At 51.0% G+C, this 19,845-nt stretch overlaps 1 protein-coding gene across 2 annotated transcripts in view; it reads left to right on the top strand.

The window, feature by feature from the left end:
• Positions 1–18,578, top strand: part of MAMLD1 (mastermind like domain containing 1) — a 54,572-nt gene extending 35,994 nt beyond the window's left edge. The window contains exons 3-5 of one of the 2 annotated variants that reach the window (XM_070462781.1): positions 9,017–9,260; positions 15,344–15,428; positions 16,401–16,489. In XM_070462781.1, coding sequence (XP_070318882.1) covers positions 9,017–9,260; positions 15,344–15,384 — 285 coding nt within the window. In that variant the 3' untranslated portion in view covers positions 15,385–15,428; positions 16,401–16,489. Of the gene's footprint in view, positions 1–9,016; positions 9,261–15,343; positions 15,429–16,400 lie in introns of both variants that reach the window. The other variant, XM_020903136.2, reaches the window with a different exon arrangement.
• Positions 18,579–19,845: the final 1,267 nt, after the last annotated feature.

Here is a 19,845-nt window from a genome sequence, read left to right as displayed (position 1 = left end):
AGAATTGATGCTTTCAAACTGTGGCACTGGAGAAGACTCTTGAGAGTCTCTTGGATGGTAAGAATATCAAACCAGTCATTCTTAAAGGAAATCAACCCTGAGTATTCATTGGAAAGACTGATGCTGAAGCTGAAGCCCCAATCCTTTGGCCACCTGATGCTAAGAGCCAACTCACTGGAAGAGGCCCTGTTACTGGGAAAGATTGAGGGCAGGAGGAGAAGGGAACACAAAGGTTGAGATGGTTAGATAGCATCACCAACTCAATGGACATGAATTTGAGCAAACTCCGGGAGATAGTAAAGGACAGGGAAGCCTGGCATGTTGCAGTCCACGGGGTTACCATGAACCTGACACTACTTAGTGACTGAAGAGCAATAACAAAGTGAAAACTTGTGTCACCACTGGTTAGGCTGAGGAATGGAACTTTGTCAACCCCCTAGTAGACCCCATGTGTGCCCCTTCACTATCGTGCTTCCAATGTTCTCTTGCTTTTCTATTTGTTTCACTATGTATTACCGAATTCTTCAACAAGCAGTCAACTTTTTTTGAAGAACCAAGTGGCAAGCACAGTCTAGGTGCACAGACAGCAAAGGGTCCTAGTGTCACTATTCAACAGAGGCTTCCAGAAAAGCAGCTGCTCCCCTCTTAGGGAAGTCAGTGACTGAAGGCACAATGGATCTGAGTGTGGGTAGAGCCCACCGCCATCAGGACCCCTGATAGGCAGAAGAAATACAGCCTGAGGGGTTGGGGTGCTGTCTTGCTTTGCTTTGCTTGCCACAGCCTACCTCCAGGCACTGTAGTTTCCAGGTGGAGGTCAATACAATGCCTCTGTGGGGTGAAGTGACAGTCCTCAGCTAATCCAAGTAGCAAGATATGGAAGGCAGAGCAGGGAATTCAGCAACAAATGGTCAAGCCAGACCTCCACCAGTGTGGAGGAGAGGCAGATACCCAGGGATGTGGAGGGGGGTGGTCATCCAGGCATCTACCCCACTGTGTGGGCCACACGTGTCTACTTCATCCGCCAGTGCTGGAGACCACCTCGGGCTGCTGTTCCGAGCCTGCTGAACATCCTGCTGTTTAGACCAAGCTGCTTTTTCACTTTCCCTCTGCTAGCCTGGGATTCAGCTTCCCTGGGGCTGTGGAGTCAGTTAACCCTGGTCTAGCTACTTTAGAGCTTGGGAAAGGCTGCTGCTGCTATGTCTCCTGAAGCATTCACCTTGTTCTTGCAGGCTTGTATCTTTAAAAACCACACCAAACCAAATTCTCATGGCACTTTTAGTGGTGCTTCGTAAGGGAGTGAATTTAGATGCATGCATTAGATCTGCTGTCTTAATCCGGAAGGCTCCAGAGGATATCCTGCCACTCCCTTCCTCAGTTGCCTGAATATGGTGGTTAGTTGGAGGGCTTCTTTGGAACCCCATGGCCTGGCAACACTCCTTACTATAGCCAATGGGGAGACATTAGGGGGCAGGGGGAGGATTCAGTGTGCATAAGCAGAAGGGTTATGCTTTGGACATTGCATTCTTTACTATTTGTAATTAAGAGTTCTTATTTTGGAGCAGGTCAGACCCAGATTCAGCTTTCAGCTCTGACTTGGACTCTGAGCAAGTTACTTTGCTCTCTGAACCTTCTTTTCCTCAGCTAGAAGATGAACGTAATAATGGTACCCATCGTCCAGGGTTGCCATGGGGATTAAGTGAGAGAAAAACTGTACAGGGTTTCACTCAGTGCCTGGTGCATTGCCTGTATTCATACGTGGTAGCTGTTAACCATCATCACCCTCATCATCATGAGACAATAGGAACCTTCCAGAAGCTGTCAGAGCTGGGCTTGCAGAGGCTCTGCCCTCTGGAGAGTTTTGGTACCCTTTGACCCAGTCCTTGATGTTTCTCATAGCAGTGCTCTTGACCTCACTTTGCTCCTAGGGTGACTCCCACTGGCCCACATAGCCTGACCAAACAAACACAGTCTTCCTCCTCCATTACCCATTGTTACTACCGACAGGCACGGTTCTGGTCATCTCTTAGAACTGCTCCCATAGAAAACAGCGAGCCTAAGTGTCAGAGTGTATTGTAGACCTGCTCTGTGTCTGGCACTGTGGGAGACACAGAGGAGTACCCACTCTCTACCCCAGGGAGTTAATAGGTCACAGGCTTATTTATTGAAATTAATGTTTTGTGTATTAGGGTATGTGTAGAGATGCTTATGAAAAATCCCATGGATGGAGGAGCCTGGTAGGCTGTGGTCCATGGGGTCACTAAGAGTCGGACATGACTGAGCGACTTCACTTTCACTTTTCACTTTCACACATTGGAGAAGGAAATGGCAACCCACTCCAGTGTTCTTGCCTGGAGAATCCCAGGGACGGGGGAGCCTGGTGGGCTGCCATCTATGGGATCACACAGAGTCGGACACGACTGAAGTGACTTAGCAGCAGCAGAGATGCTTATTCCTTCATTCCTTGATTGATTTAAACATTATTGACTTTACCTTTTCCTCTTCTTGAGTTATTTCTCTTTCTTAGGCAAAATAGTGGGCTTCCAGGGTAGCTCAAATGGTAAAGAAAGGGAAAGTCGCTCAGTCGCATCCAACTCTTTGCGACCCCATGGACTGAATTCTCCAGGCCAGAACACTGGAGTAGGTAGCCTTTCCCTTCTCCAGGGGATCTTCCCAACCCAGGGATTGAACTCAGGTCTCCTGCAGGCAGATTCTTCACCAGCTGAGCCACAAGGGAAGCCCAAGAATACTGGAGTGGGTAGCCTATCCCTTCTCCAGGAGATCTTCCCAACCCAGGAATAGAACTGGGGTCTCCTGCATTGCAGGCAGATTCTTAACCAACTGAGCTATCAGGGAAACCCTAAATGGTCAAGAATCTGCCTGCAATGTGGGAGACCTGGGTTCAGTCCCGGGTCAGTAAGATCCCCTGGAACAGGGCATGGCAACCCACTCCACTATTCTTGCCTGGAAAATTCCATGGACAGAGGAGCCTGGCAGGCTACAGTTCATGGGATCACAGAGTCGGACACAACTGAGCAACTAATACACAGGCAAGATAGCAGTTTACCAGTTGAACTTACTGGTTAATTTCCCAAGTCTGAATACTTGATTGACTAAGGAAGGGAACTTGATTTTGAACCCCATCCATTTTAGGCAATCCCAGATCCAGCAAATAGATAGGATTGGTGCTACCCTACAGTTTTTTGCAGAATCTCTCAAGTGAACTTCACACTCCTTGTACCACATGTATCAAAACAGAAATCTCTCAACCTGGAGTTCTCATTTCTTGGTAGAGTTGTTACAAAAAGAAAAGAACACCGGCACAGCAGCCTACCCAGTGGCCCTTGCACAGCTATGGAACCGTAGCAGCCCTCCAGAATCTTCTTCCTGAGGGTCTACTTATATATCGAATTAGGAAAAGTTCCAGTTGGGCAATTTGAGCAAGCAAAACTCAGGTCCTGGCCTCTGTAGTGTGACATGGTCTGGGTTCTAGGCCACACTGTGGCACTTACTAACAAGTGACCTCAATTGAGCTAGTTGCTTAACCTCTTTGTGCCTCAGTTTCCTCATTTTTACCATGGGATCATAACAGTGCCTCCCTCTTCAGATTGTTCTAAGAATTAATTTATTGAAATGACTCCAAGAAAGGGCTGAACCCAGTTCCTTAGATTCAGTGCTCAACAAATCTTTCTAATATTATCATCATTGTAATTTATTATTGTTGTTAGTCTATTTTACCAAAAGATAGGAAAAGTGACAGCTCTGCTGAGCTATTGATCAGACCATGCCTAGAGCTTGTCTGGTTCTAGGAGGAGTGGATCAAGATGGTGGAATAGAAGAACCTGGAGCTCACCTCCTCCCACACATCCAGGCTAGCCCATGTAAAACTCATAGGACAGTGCCTGGAATATTGTAAAAGTGCTTGATACATGGCGGAAGTGTTATTGTTAATTAAGATCATCACTAACTAACCTTCAGAGAATATAACATGCAGACACTGCACGTGTGTTAACTCCATGAAGTCTCATAACCCCCACCATTCTATGAATGATGCATGTCTATGACTTCCCCTTTACATATAAGAATATGAAGGCACAGAAAGGTTAAGCAGCCTCCCCACAATTACATAGCTAAGAAATGTTCCATCCATGAGTCAAACCCAGGCCAGACCCGCTTTCTCCAGAACCTGCACTCTTAGCCAGTACACCAAAGAGCTATACTCTCCATAGTGTTGTCAGCATTCACATGTGGCTCTTTAAATTTTGATTATTTAAAAGTAAATTCAATTAAGAATTCAGTTCTTCATTTGTACCTGTCACACTTGAAGCACTCTTGTACGTGTGGCCAGTGGATACCATATTGAAGAGCACATTCTCTTCCTTCTGAGAGGCTGAGAACCATCTCAGAATTCTGTAGGACATGCTGCTTGTTGAACTTCTGGGATTCTATTCCTTACAGAATCTCAGGCTAGAGTTCTAAAACTTCTTGTAGTGTTATCAATAGATGCATTCTTGAAATACAGTGAAATCCCATTTGCATTTGGCCAAGTAGTGTAATGGCAAGTAAGAGGCCAAGAAGTCTGACTCACATTACCCTTTTCCTGGTTTCCCAAAGCATTGCTTCATATTTACAAAGTTGTCTTCTGTCACTTCTCTTTGACATGTAGGGACAGTCACCAGTTTGCTCAAAGATCCAGCTTCTTCCACAAGTCTGCCTTGCCCTCTTTGGGCTGTCTGGATGGCATTTAGTACCCTAGCATATTCATCTCACTGTTGACTTAACTGGCATCTTGACCTCTGAGAGTCTCTAGCACATGCACAAAGTCTCCAGTTGCTCCTGAGCTCTTCTCTGTTCGCCTCTGTTACATGGTCAGTAAAGAAATGGAGGAGTTCAGAATTTGTTGCCTAAACTTTCAGAATGAGTAAGTCTAAAAATCTACAAGCTCCTAGAAGCCACTGGAATTACAGTAAACAACTATAACCTTACAAATGCACATGCACCTCTTTCAGACCTCCATGGCAAAGACTGGGGCCAAGATCTAATCCAGTTAGTAATTGATAAAGCCAGAGCAGTCATCTGCTTCTTGCAGAGCATCCTGAGTATCTGTGGGGGTTAGTCATAATCTAAGCTCCTCTACCAAGGCCTGTTTGCGCTATGGTGAGGTCACAGAATAGCCAACAACATGGAGTTACTCCAGTGTGCATGAAGGACACCCAGCTGCTTCTCTCCATGTGCAGAGAAGGAGCGCTGTTCTCCCAAACCCAGCAAATGCTGGGGTTTTAGTCACTCTGTAAATCAAATCCAGGTCTGTACCCACCTTGTTGTTGTGTGTCCTGGGTAAACCTATCTCCACTTCCTTGTCTTGTAAACTAAGGACAGCCTCAAATACATGTGTACGTGCACAGTTAGTCCAATAAATAGGTTAACAGATGTTATTTCCACAATGTGATTATGTTTTCTGTTCTGCTGATTGGTTTTATTTAACCCAACAGCATTGAAAAGGAATGAGTTGATGTGCTTAAAATGAGAGTCAAGGCTCAGTTTATCATTACTGATCATCCCAAAAAGAAGCTAGCACAGCCTTCACTAGATTATGATTTCCCAAGTGCCTGGGAAATCATGCCAAACTCATAACAGAGTCCAGTTGGTTGGATTTTCCAATTATTTGTTGAACCCTTTGCCTATGTCAGGCACTGTCTGGGCACCAGAGGGATTTAATTTTGAGTAAGACTTGGCACAACAAGGATGTTCAGTCAGTCAGAGGTGTTCAGCCATAGGCACTGGACCAAAAAGTGTTAATTGCTCAGTCCTGTCTGACTTCGTGCGACCCCATGAACTGTAGCCCACCAGGCTCCTTGTCCATGGGGATTCTCCAGGCAAGATTACCAGAGTGGGTTGCCATTTCCTTCTCCAAAGGAGAGGCAGAATTCTCAGAGTGGCTCTCCAAAGACATGCAGGACCCCTAAGGACCATGAGCACAGAGGGCTGAACACACGTGGCAGCCTGTCTGGGGAGCTCCGAGGAGATGGGTATGAATGGAGGTTAGAGTACAGGACACAGTGGGGTGGGAGACCTGGCTGCCAAGAAGATGGGAGGCCCAGGGACAAAGAACCCTAATAACAGAGCTTACAGGATGTGCTTGGGGCTGTAAGTATTTGCAAGCCATTGGAGAGACCTAGAGACAACCTTTTTCCAGCAGGTTCTCTATCAGGTTCTGTAGCATGGGAGTGGGTGTGAGCTCTGTGAAATTGGGCACCAGCATCAGACTCTATTCATCCCAGGGTCTGATTCTCTGAAATTTGGAATCACATGGAACCAGCCAATCCAAGAGATAGTAATCATTGTCCACCAGTTATGGACTGACCTGCTTTCTTAGATTTTCAGTGATTCCTAAGAGAGAGATGGGTTTACCTTATATGTGGAAATCTCTAGGAGTTGAAACATCCCTACCACCTTTTCTTTGGAACCTGGGCCCCCTGCTAACAGGGTGTGGGACAGAGGTTTCTTTGCCAAAGTAAATAAATCAGAGAAGATGCATGAACATCAGCTACAAAGCTCCTTGTCAGAGTCTCGACTGAATCTCATCTAGTTTATATCTTTCTTTTTTTAACCAAGGATCCCATTGGTCTGCCAAGTGCCTGCTCCCATTCTGCTCCATGTGAATGGGTGGCTGCTGGCCCGTTCCAAACTGCTGTTGAAACAAAACTGCCCACACTGCTGGGGCATCTTCTGCTGATGGTAATTTCCATGTGCCATCAGCAGGTTTTTTTCTGCCTGATGAACTACCAAGGTGCTGGGAGTGTATGTACCTGCTGATGAGGGGTCTTACTTCTTGACCCGTCACTAATATCCTACCAGTCACATGAAGCTACCAGGGCCTCCTGAGCAAAAGCTTACAATGCTTCAGTTCCCTACAAATAAACCCCGCTCATTGCTTTCCGACTGTGTCGTCATCTGGTGGGCAAGGAATGAGATCTCTAGGAATAGTTGCATATCAGGATTGCAAAAAACCCCTCCATGGCTATAAAACAGTGTTTTAAATTACCAAGGTGCTCAGTATACAGGCACAAAGAATAGTCCATTGTAGAGAGTGATGTTTCTGCTCGTGTCCCAGGTGATCTTGGTTCAAGGACAAATTGGAGCTTGACTTAGCAAAGTTGCTGGTGGTCAGTGAGATCGGCTTTGCACTGATGCGCCCACCCAAGCAGAGGGGTGCCAGGCCCTTTGTGGTGGGTATATCGTCAGAATGGCAAAGGCATTTTCTCTCCCACATGTACTGAGTTCAGTTGCTAAGCATGTTCCATGTAGTTTTTTGGTTTTGTATTTCTTTGGGGAGAGGAGTGTCCTCTCTAAAACTCTCAAAATAGTTCGATTTTCTTCCTCATCCCATCTTTGTGTGTGTGCTTAGTCACTCAGTCATTTCTGACTCTTTGTGACCCCATGGACTGTAGCCCACCAGTCTTCTCTGCCATGGGGATTCTCCAGGCAAGAACATTGGAGTGAGTTGCCATGCCCTCCTCCAGGAAATCTTCCCAACCCAGGGATCAAACCCAGGTCTCCCACATTGCAGGTGGATTCTTTACCATCTGAGCCTAATTTACAGGGCCCCCTTGTAAAACCTGGCCTGTACTTCTCTTAATGGCACATTTGAACAGTTTCTACTTTTCAGACTTGTTTTCCATATGACAAGCTAATCACACACATGCACGCACGCACCATGCCAAACTCCATGTAGACTTGAGAACCAGGCAAACCTGTATTTACATCCTCCTCTGCTACTTACTAGCTGTGTGACTTTGGGCAACTTCGTTAACCTTTCTGGGCCTCTGTGTCCTCATTGTAAAATAAGGACAGTAATCGTTCCTGCCTCACATACAGCTGTTTCAAGGGTTGAGTGAGACTGAGGATCAAAAGCACTTGGCTTAGTGCCTGGTACATAGCAAATGCTTGATCAGTTCAGTGGTGGCAGTTTTTACCATTAATTCAATTCAGATGAGGCATCCAAATATCTCGGGTCTTGTCATCCATCACAGAGAATTGCCCACTGTAGGTGCTTAGTCATGTTTACTGAGTTGACTCCATCTCTTTAGCTGAGGATCAGGAGATAAAAATTTCCCTGTCTACTGGGATGTTTGATAAGACACGGGTGATCACTCGAAGCTCAGATGTGAAAAGCATGCAAATGAAGAGGCTGCTTCACATACAAAGAGCTTCTCCTCAGGGTGGGCTCCCCCTGGTCATTGGGCACCCCGTGGCCAGGTGCTCAGCAGGAGGTCAGGGTTCCCTCAGCACCTCCGTGGAGTCTTGAGGCTTCCTCTGACATGGATATCAAGTGTGAGGGTTTTAATGGCCTTTGGCTGAAAGAATGGGGTCAAATGTTCAATTCAGATGAAATCCCCGTCTTCTAAAACATTATGAGGTGCCACCCACAGGAAAGTCCCTAATCCTTGGGACCCCGGTAGGGTGAAGTGCCTCAGGGCTGCAGCTCAGGATTGCTGGGAGATTCCTGCCTGGGTGTGCACATTACTTAACAGGTGTACACACATGTACCTACAGACCAGTGTAGAATGGTGTGCTCTGTTCGGGGGGAGAGCATTGGGATGGATTGGGATTGGGCATTGTTGATGAACCAGCTATCTGACCTCGCCTGATGCCCATTTCCAACCAGACAATGAGTGATGGAAGCAGTCTCCTTAACTGAGACCCATGGATGGATAGCAAGTGGTCCAGAAAACCCCTGAAATTATATGTAAAATGTTGGTGGGCTGGGAAGGGAGAGACACCAGCATAAGTGCTTTTTCTGTGGAGAGAGACTGTAGCTTTTAAGAGATTTCTCAGAGGAGTCTGTGACCCAAGACAATTAAGAGCGTAGAGCTGCTGGGTTTGGTTGACCCAGGCTAGTTGGTGTGTCTAATCAAAGCCCCAGATGACCCCCTTCTAGGTGGTCAGGGCAGTGACAGGAGTAGTCAGAGGCAAGTCATGGCCACGCCGCTGACAGACTCTTCAATGGTTGTTGTAGACTCATGTAGACAAAGCCTGCAAGCTTGGGGAAGCCAGGCCCCCCCAGGTCAGCCTCGGGCGACAGCCCCCATCCTGCCAGGCCCTGGGGAGTGAGTCCTTCCTGCCCAGCAGCTCCTTTGCTCATGAGCTGGCCCGAGTCACCTCCTCGTACAGTACCTCAGAGGCAGCGCCCTGGGGCGGCTGGGATCCGAAGGCCTGGAGGCAGGTGCCTGCTCCACTACTGCCTAGCTGCGATGCTGTCGGTAAGTCTCTCCCCTCAGCCTCGCTTCCCTCATCTGTCAACTGGGCACAGTCCCCTGCTCAGCCTGCCCGCCTGCCGCACGGTGCTGTTGGAGGGACAGAGGAGGTGACAGCCCAGCCCGTAAAGCTCTGTGCACCTAGGAAAGATGTCCAGAGCTTTCTCTGCTGCATCCCAGTCAGTCTTTGGCAGAGAGACCACCCAAGCCAGCAGAGGGAAACTAAGTGGGCATCGCCCCGGGGACAGTTACTCCCTCCCTGCTGTTGGCCATCCAGCACCCCGGTTCCTTCCCTGCCTGTCTGTCCCTGTGACCAGACTGTGAACTGGAGGGGGACAGGGCCTGCGCATTTGGACCTATAAATCTCCCCGCACCCCAACCTTGTGCCTGCCTACTCCGTAGCTGGCAGGCACTTGGGAGCTGCCTCTCCAGCCGTCTGCTGTGGGCTCCACACCCCGAGGTATTCTTTGACCCCAACTGGGATTTGTGTGAACCTCATGAAGTGGGAAGTCAGATGGCCCCACTCGAGGAGGGCAGGCAGAAGAAAGCCAAGCCAAGCCTGGCCAAGAGGCCTGTGAGTTTGCATCGCCCTCCAGATTCTGGAAAAAATGGCTTGACTCATCCTAAGGAGTTGCATTAGCGGTCATGACAGCAAGATGGTGTCCGAGAATATATTGCAGAGACTTTTGTTTGGCTCATGAACTTGTTGTTCTGGTGCATAACGTATCAGTGTGTGCAGGACGTCAGCCCTCTCTGCAGAGCAAAGTAGAGAAAAGAGCATTTGCTGAGAGAGAGTGATCAGAGGATGCTCATCTAGCTGAAATGACCTCTGGGATTCTGGCCTCTAATGGAAATGCTGCTTCTATCCGCATTGCCCTGTTCTCCCGTCCCACAGGCCTCGGCCCGCCGGAACAAGCAGTGCTTTCCATTCAAGGGCTATAGATTTCTCTCTCTCTCTTTTTTAACCCTTCTCCTATGTAATGTCAGAGTCACAGTGCTCTTCGGCTTGTCCAGCACAAGACTGCCAAGGAAAGAGAATTAGCAAAAAACAAATGGGGACATCGTCCACTTAGGATGTCTCTGAGTTCCACCCTGGTGTTCCATGTCCCCAGAAGGCAAAGGACAACAGATCCAAGTGAGCTGATGTTGAGAACTCTTTTCCCCAGCATGTTATCTCTCTGAAAAACCAACCCTTCCACTCAGCAGTGAAGGGTGGGACAGAATCTTGGCCCTCAGATCCTCAGTATTAAGCTATGGAAGTTGGGCCTGCCTTGGGGCGGGGGTGGGGGGGAAGGCTTGGAGGCACAGAACCTACAGCTCAGCCCAGACTCAGAAAGGCCAGACTTTCTGTGACACAGAGGACGCAGGCCCCCGCCTCCGGGGGAGAAGAGAGGCAAGCTGCAAAGACATTTGTTTCCTCTGCTGCCAGATCACTCACAGCATGGAAGCCTGGCCCTTCCGGGAGAGATGCCTGGAGTCAGAAGTCAACTGGAAAGGCAGAAAGTAGAGAGAAGAAAAGGCAACCTCCAGCTCTCTGGCGGTCATTTTCAACAGCAGTGATTTTTGTGAAGTTACCAATGGCAGCTTCAGATTGGACCCAACCCAAGGACAGTGCCATCACCGAGGGGAGGTCCCTGACTCCTGCTCCAGGGGCCCCCAGGGGCAAAGAAACACCCTCAGCTTTCTCCTGTCTTAGCACCCGCATGTTCCCATGGACCCTCGGGCCCAAGCCCTGAGCCCGGGTTTCTGCTGTGCCTCCCCTCCCCGTCCCTTCACTCGGTTGTGATTTCCTTTGATTGGTTTACTTGTTGGTTTCTCCCTCCATGGTGAGCTTCCTGAGAGTAGGCACACACAGTACCACCCCAGGGCTGGGACAGAGCTCCGCCCATGGTAGACCCACTGGGTCCCGTGGTACACCCACAAGATGTGTTTGTCAACTGACTGGTACGGGGGCTCAGTGGGCTGCCAGGTAAACCCTCTTTACCCACCCGGGATCCAGCAGTTTGTTTTGGGGACCACAGAGTCAGTGAGGCTGCCCTCCCCATCCCCCCACCGGGCAGGGAAGGACACGGAGCTGAGGCCTTCAGAAACGGCAGGTATGGCCTGCCTTGGCCTTGGCTTCTGAGGTTTCCTCAGCACTCCCATCTGGAGGCACTCCAGAGAAACTGAGTCACAGGCTCCAAGAGTTAGGAGGGAGAGTTAGGACATGGTGAAGCTGGCCTGCATTCACTGTGGGCATCCCGTGTTGTGTCTGAAGGACACCTGAGGACAGTGTCAGCCTGAGAGCATTCATGCCCTTCAAACAGGGCTTTGAGTCGAAGCCTCTTCATGGCCCACAGGTCTGAGAAGTCCCCCTCCAGGGGCATTGTGGGAGCCCCTAGAGCTCAGGTCTCCGTGCAGAATGATGTCTTCTTGACATTCCAAAGGAAAAGTCAGAAATGTTGGTGAGCCCTTTCCAAATTTGGCTTCCAAAAGCTACCAAAGAAGGTACTTTTCGTAGTGGAGTATTGAACAAAGCAGCCCACATGCTGGAGCTCCTTAACCTTTGAGCCTCTAACACAGAGCTGCGTGTCCTCTGCTACCTGCAGGCTGCTCTGTGCGTGGCGCTCAGGGGCACATCTGCTGGGGAGGAGGCAGGAGAGCCCCAATGCTGGAAAAAGAAACCCCCACACACAGCCCTTTTTTCTCCTCCTCCACCCCTCCTTCACCAGCCCCCACTTTGTCCCATCCCTCTCTCCCTCTCCCTTTCTCTCCCTTCCCCACTTCCTTCCCTAGACTCCATCCCTCATCTGTCAGAGCTATTTTTTTGGAAGTCCTTCCCAGTCAGAACACACTCCTCCTGGGGATCATGGGCCAAGTAATTTCAGGCTGAATCTGCTTGAAGCCCAGGAAGCCAGTGTGGGCATCCATGTGGGAGTCTTGCCAACCCTCTGCCTCTGTCCCATCCCCATCCAATTAACGTGTCTGTGGGCCTTATGAAGGGGTTGACTCTGTCATGAAACCATTCATGGGCTGCAGTGGAGAGAGGGCCCATCAGGTGCTTGCTCGGGGGCTCACAAGAGACCCCCACTCGCGGTGGCTGAAGGCTGAGGCCCACAGGGTGGCCTGGCCTCCTGGGTAGCTATGTGTCAGGTTCTGCTGTGTTGGGAGGCAGTGGGGGGTTCAGGCCACCCTTGCACCTGTCTCTCCCACCTATGCCTAGCAGACTCGGATGGAGCGCTACACCTCAGGTGAGCCCCAGAGCTTCATTGGCCTTAGCATGAAGCCTAGAAAAGCAGTTCCAGGACTTCCTGGACCACCATTCTGGCTAAGGCCTCTCTGAGGGTGGTCGCCTGGCCGGATGGAAGGAGGAGCCTGGGCCCACGTTCTTTGGGAGATTTCCTTCCTTCCGGGGACAACATGGGGAAGCACACCTAGGCTCCCAGAGGGCCCACCTGCCACTGTCCCCTCGGTGTCACCTATACAGCAATCCCGAGTGCCATGACAACCACCCGCAGTCCTAGGAAAAGCAGTGCTTGGCTAAGCTCCTCTCTGATCATCCTTCAGAGTGTCCGTCACTAAGCAGCCACTTTCAGCCATCGCTTCCTCCAGGTCACTGAAAACATTTGTCATTTCCTGTTTTCTCCATGTTCCAACGATCCTAATTGTCAGTGTCAAAAGGCAACAACTGTTTTCTTGGGGCTTATCTTCGGAGCGCACTGGCTGAGAACAAAGGATGGGGCCTCTGTCTGCAAACAAAGGAAGCCGCCTCCTGGGGGCCTGGAGAGAAGCTCTGGCTGCTCTGCCAGGGGTGGGGGCCAGGCGGGGAGCAGCGGGCTGGCAGTGTCCCCCCATGCCCCAGTGGCATGAAGAGCTTTCTGCCTGACAGCAACACCCAAGGATGGCCAGCATCAGCCCTTCTGTCTGGACTTGGAGTTTCTGTGGCCCCCACCAGACTTTGCCTTCAACTCTGGATGTTCCGGATTGTTCTGCTTCCTTGGATGAACGCTGGCCAACATCTCGCTGTCCTTATAACCCTGGACTCTTCAAGAAGCATTTTCTGTCATCTGGCAGACACTGCCCACTTCCTCCACTCTGACCCCTGCCCCAGCCTCGCCTTCACTCTGGTTTCCCAGGCCCTGGGGGTGTCTTCCTCTCTATCTCCTTCCCTTTGGACTCTTGGGCCCATCGTCGTCATTCCCTGCTTTTTCTTGCGTCGCCCTCTGTAGCCACCACCTGCCCCTCTCCCACCCTGTACAACTGTGTCATTTGGTGAAACTAATGGAGCATTCAGTGGGGATGGAGTTAGAGTTGGTGTAGACAGAATTAGAGCTGGTGTAGACAGAGGGCCCAGGAGCTGGTCCTGGAAGCAGTAGGCTAGAGAGATGGAAGCACTGGACCTGCAGTTAGGAGACACTGCACTTAGCCAGCCGTATTGCCTGGAGCACGTCACTGACCCTCTGTGAGCCTCAGCTGTCACATCAGTAAGCTGGGGCCATAGATCTTCTGCCCAGGTCTCCTGGCGCAGTAGGAGGGTGACTGGGCAGACCAGAGATGAGAGCTGCCTTCAGAAATGGCTGCCTACCCTAAGCATCTCAGGCAGAGCCCAGCACCCCCCACCCCCATCTCCCCCACTTCCCAGTGGCATGGCCTTGACGTTCTTACGACCCCTGTGATCCTTGGGTCCTACCCGCCCCCCCAACAGCATGCTTTAGCAGGAAGAGGGCCGCCCCAGGGGAAGGGAGGCAAGAGCTTGGACAGGAAGCAAGCTAAGGGCAGGATGCTGAAATCACTCGCCGTGTAGTCCGCCCACTACCACGTGTTTGTGTTCATTCTCTGGCTTGGCAGGAACTGAGGCCGGGAACTGCCGCCAGACCTGGGAGCCAGGCACTCTCCCAAGCGCCGGCCCTCTGCCTCAACCCCTTCCCACGCCAGCCATCCAAGAGCGGAGAAGCAGGCCACTCGGGCAGCCTGTGTTGTCCAGTCAAGTCTTCTGGCATCTGCTGGGGTGTGGTGGACACAGTTCCGAAGTAAACTCGGGGAGATGTGCTCCCTGATAGGGCTGCCTTGGATGTTGGCACATGGAGGAGCAGAAAAGGGGAGAGGAAATAGCAGCGGGTGAGCAGTGGACTGCAAGTCATACCCAGGGCCCAGCCACAGCTTGTCATCAAAGGGCTGAGGGTCTTGGGGCAAGTTATGCCTTCTGCAGGCCCTCAGCTGGCTCTTTGGTGGCAGGCCTCTCTAGGCGCTTCCATATTTGGGGCTGGGACTGCAGCCCTGAAGCTTGGCTCCTCTCTGTGTCCACCCAGCTTGGAGATGGAGATCGGAAGCCCGTTCCCATCACCCATGCTGCAGCCCATCAGGAAGGCGAAGGGAAGCTGGGAATGAGTGACTACTCCGGGTGTTGAGCAATGCATCGATCTGACCAAGTGATCACCCCTGCTCTTCATGCCGGGACCACCCAGAACGAGCCTTGGCCCTTTTCCCCATGACAGCCCAGGCACCCACCACCACATAGCCCAGAGGCTGCTCTGCCCCACCCCTGACATCCCCAGTTGGTTCAGCCATTCTTTGCGCACGTGCTTGGGAGCCCAAGCCCCATTTCTTAGTATCCTCTGGGTGCAGCCAGTTTGGGTCTCCCTGAGAGTGGCTTGCCCAAACTCTTGTCAGCACTGCAGACATGGTCTGGCCAAGGCAGAGGAGTGTAGGACTGTCACCTCCCTCCTTCTACATACTCTGCTTCTGTTAATGCAGCCTAATGTCACATTTGCTCCTTTGGTGATTGCATCTCACTGCCGCCCCATCCCGAGCAGAAGGACATCGAGAATGCCTAAACCTTTTCTCTCCATGCTCTTGCTGTTTAGCTCTGTGTCTCTGCCCCATCCTATGCTGCCGCAATTGGTTTTTAACTCAGGTGCCGAATCCTACTTGTATCCATACCCGTGGAGTTTTGCTTGGGAGGGTGGGGCATGCATGCGAGTGTGTGTTGGTGTGTTCACTCATGCTTTCTGCTACACCAAAGCCACGTCCTGAGTCCCCACACAGTGACACCAAGGCTAGAACAACTTGGTAGCCTGAATCTAACACTTCTTTTTTCATCTTCTACTTAGCAAGAGAAGCAGAGATCAGGTCTTATGGCAATGACCCCTGAACAGCGCAGTTCACGTATCACCCAACGGATGAGTCAATTTACAGGTAAACAGTTAAAAGTCCATGTTCTCAAAGGGGTGAGCGGTGGAGACTGCGTGAGGTTGGGGGAGAATTCCCTCCAGCATAAACTGTTAATGAGATGATTCTGGAAAGCATTGATGAAAAGAGAGTAGGTCTGTGAGGCACTTCCATGGCACCCTGGTTGGATCTGTCACATGGAAAGTGTAAGTAGGGTCCCAATTGAAGGCTCAGTCTTAATGACTCTGAAATCACTGTTTGATTGAAGAGATTGACTCAACCATGTAATCAACATTGATTGGCTGAAGATACAGGTGCTAGCCAAACACTACAAGTGATCTCCGCCAAACTAGCTCAGGAGACGTGTTAAGCACTTGTCCCCAGCCAGTAGTGACATTGGGCCAGGGCGGATATTCTTACCCGGGGCTTGAAGGAGGCTGCTTGCCTTCCAACGGGTGTTCAGCATCTTTGTTGTAGCCTGGCGGCACCATAGCACCATCACTCCTCCATTCTCTTGCAAAACCCCCTTTTCCTTCAGGCCTGATACCAGCTGAATGCCCCCACCTGTTCAGGCTGGAGTGGCATGTCAGGTGTGCCTTAGCCGCAGGGACCAGGCAGACAAGTTCCAGGCCAGTGTCAAGAGGTGGACATCCTTCAGGGGGTGGGTGGTACCAGGCTTGTATATGGATTGTATGGGGTTTATAAAAGCAGGCCCAGACCCCATTCTCGGAGCTTAAAATTTACGGGCATTTTCAGTCCAATGTGATCTACTCTTGGGTGGAGGGGAGCTATAAGCACAGACCCAGGGGGTCTAGGAGGACTTCCCCCAACAACTGCAGTCCAGGCTGAGGGTGGAGGAACAAGGGGAGAGGAGGATGCTCAGTAGGAGCCAAGGGCAGGAGGTGAGAGGTCAGTGCTGGGCCAGTGGCTGCCCACTGGCCACTGCAGCCCAAGTGGAAGACACCTTTGGAACTGACCCCCGCTTCTCTCTTTCGGTAGCCATCCAAGGTCAAGTCATCTCCAAGTGTAGCCGGACCAAGGCAAGATCCCTACCCAGCCAGCGCATGACACCACCCAGAGCTGGGCTCCCTCGTAGCGGTCTGAGTTCAGGAATGGCCTCACCCATCAGGCAGCAGAGCCAGGAGACCATGCGCATGTTCTCACCAACCCCCTGCAGGCAGCAGGGGATTTTCAGCTTCAGCCCCCAGTTTCCCACACCTTCACAATTGGGCCAGAACCCCCCGGGCAGCCCTGGCTCCATCAACCAGCACATGGGGATGCCCAATGCTGCTCCTGCAGGAGTGCCCCTGCCTAGATTCTGTCCCAGCCCCCAGGGCAGCCAGGCTCTGGGTCCTCACCAGCTCAGACAGCCCCATATATCAGGAATGTCCACCGTGCTCCACAGCACTTCCTGGGTGGTGACAGCAACATCTCTGCACACCCCAGTCTTGAGGGAGCCACCCCCGAGCCAAGCAGCTCATGGCATGCAGCAGCATTATGATACCCGCGCCATCTTTACCAAGACCCTTGTGACAACCTCCCTGGGAGCCCCAGTGTTTCCCTTGCAGCAGGCAGTTGTGTCCCCTAGTCAGGTGGCCCCAGAAAGCAGACCTAGCCAGAAGGCAGGTGCTGCACCCGCCAAGCGCAGCTTCAGCCGGCTGGGCAAACGGAGTGTCAGAAAGAGCCTGGTGCAGGGCCCCGTGCCCACACCACATGCCACCAAGTCCCTCAAGCAAGGTATGGTCAGCCCTGGGCCTGAGAGTCCCATCCAGGCCATTGAGCCACCAAGCTCTGTGGCTGCTGCTGCTGCTGACACCTCCATTGTGGCTGCCGGCCAGTCCCAGGCCAGTCCCTGTGACAGAACAGGGAACCCCTCTGAGTTGTCGTCCCAGTCCACACTGGACGATCTTATTTCACTCCCTGAATGTTCTGTAGTGGATTTCATAGATGCTTTCATGGATTCCACCGAGAGCCCAGATGAAGACTGGATGGGCAACCTGAGGCTGATCAGTGGCACTGTAGACCAGGCTGCTGATGAGGGTGCTGAGGCCCAGAGTCCGGGTGATGTCCCCAAGAATGCTGACGAGCTTTAAATACCCTAGAAACCTCCATGTGGCCATCACCCTGGGGAGTGGTGTGAGTCCATAGCAAATTTACCACTGGCCCCACACAGCCACATGCTTATTGCCTCATTACAATTTGAGGGGCAGAAGCCCACACCCATCCCTGTCTCTACCTGTGACAAAATGGAAATCTGGTGATTTTTTTTCAAGCTACCTGTACATATCTGAAAATTTTGTACACGGTTTTCCTAAACATTCATGACAGAAGTGTTTATACCGCATTTTGTGAGTTTGTAATTAAGACAATGGCTTTCGTTTTAGCAGAGTTGTGTTTATTATGTCATTGTCCGTGTGTATTCTACATTGTTCAAATACGCAGACTGTGTTGTTCACTCCAGCCATACCTTATCAAACCAGGTGGCTGAGTTGCTTACGCTTTTGATGCAGTGGTGGATGTGACCAAGAGGTGTTGTGCAAACTGACAAATGCCAAATAGAAACTCACTTGGCCATCTATTTCCATTTCCACTAAAACTTCTATTGCCCAGTGTGATTCTTAATGTCTTTTGCAAACCTTGCAGTGTCTTCTAGCTCTTTCCTGATGAGCCTGTTACAGCACAAGCTGTTTTATCATTAAGTAGCCTGCAGAGGAATTATTTGCCAGGAGGTAGAGAGTTCTGGAGATTTGAGAGAAGCAAAGAGAGAGTTTGTGAGCTGGGCATCTCTGAGGGTTCTACCCATTATCACTCAGACAGTTTGCACTATTCTAACGGGCACCTTACAGGGTGGAGGCAAGATGCTTCTGATTTAAGGCCTTTCAGTATTTGTTCTGATGTAAAGCTCTGTGGTCTGGGGGGAAAATGAGTCTGTAAACATGAATAGTTGATTTGGGTTTTGTCACTGATGTTTTCTACTTGCAGTTATCATCACGTATGTTTAAGTGTCTGTTACAGGAACCCCACACCCACTGTCCTGTAAACTTTTATCAGTGTCCAGACTCTGTGTAATGACGTTTTAATTGCCACCTGGTATTTTGCCTCTGCATTTGAAATCTGGCATCTGTTTCAAGCAAGTGTGTTTTTTTCCCTCGTTCTATAATAAACAAGAGAAAAGTACCTCTGTGTTTTCATTTTCCCAGGGAGCATTCAGAGTCTACAAACCCATGTCAGTTAAGCCTGCTGGTGTCTTTGGTTCTTTCTGATTGTGCTCCCTGTCTTGGGATGCACTGAGAGGAGAGGGGCAAGAAGTTTGTGTAGCCTGCACTGCGATCCTTTCACATCACAGCACAGAAGCACATCGGTTTACGGTGTAGACCTCTTAAGATGACTGACTGCACTGGGGCCTGGGGGCAGGGGGCAGGGGGCAGGGGGCAGGGGGAGGCTTGCGTTGAGAAGCTAGTTCTCCACCACCATCCTCTTTCCACTGAGACGGTGACAGCCAATTAAAGATCCAATGTCTCTCACGGTAAGGCGTACCAACATAGGGCAGCTGGAGGTTGCGGGGACCTGGAGACTGAAATGCCATCACTTCACACAGAGGTCCAGGAAGACCCTGGTGAAGGCGTGGTCCCGGGAGAAAATGGCCTTTCTACCCTTTCCCTCCCCTTCCCTTGCCCTTCCCCCAAGGTCTAAACTAAGGGCAACCCTCATATTCCTGAGCACTACAGAGGGTAGAGCCTGGTGGTCCAGGACGCCGGGCCAACGGGGCATAGGAGGTGTGCCACTATCTTGCCCCCTTCAAGCTTGGGGCCCGTCTCTGGGGCCCCCTTCTGCCGACCCATCAATCCTGATGCTGCTGCCCAATCCCTGCTTGGCCGCCTCCTCTCCCCGCCCTCCCCACCAGCAGTTGCCGGCAGCATCTTGGCTGCAGGCTGTTTCCAGCTTAAACTGCATGAAGACAAGGGCTCTTGTCACCTCACACTGTGAGGCAAGCCCCTCACCCCATTTTGAAGCAGATACTAAAGAGATGGGACCTGTGCCTCTCCCACAAGGTGCCAGGACTTGGTGCATAGGTGGCAGAGGTTGCATATGGAACCACATCTCCCCAAAGGCAGTGAGGAAGCTAGTTGGGGACCCCTTTGCACACACTATGTGCTGTAAAAGTGCAGCTGAAGCACCAGCTGGGATCACATATAACCAAAATTGAATACACACATTTAGCCCCATAACTGGTGGGAAGAAGACCTACTCATTGTCAAGGTATAGGATGTTCCAACAGAATGACTTTGGGGGCTGAGGGATGCAGGTACAATGCGGCAGGCCTGTCCTGTCCTGTCCAGTGGAGCCTAAAATGCTCTTAAGAAGCATCTAGGGAGATGCCCCCACCCGCCACTCTCAGTGGCTGTTCAGTTCAGTTCAGTCGCTCCGTCATGTCCAATTCTGC

Source organism: Odocoileus virginianus, unplaced genomic scaffold (genome assembly GCF_023699985.2).
Source record: "Odocoileus virginianus isolate 20LAN1187 ecotype Illinois unplaced genomic scaffold, Ovbor_1.2 Unplaced_Scaffold_13, whole genome shotgun sequence".
Lineage (NCBI taxonomy): Eukaryota > Metazoa > Chordata > Mammalia > Artiodactyla > Cervidae > Odocoileus > Odocoileus virginianus.
The sequence above is the reverse complement of the archived record's forward strand: the minus strand, read 5'-3'. Positions and strand labels throughout refer to the sequence as shown.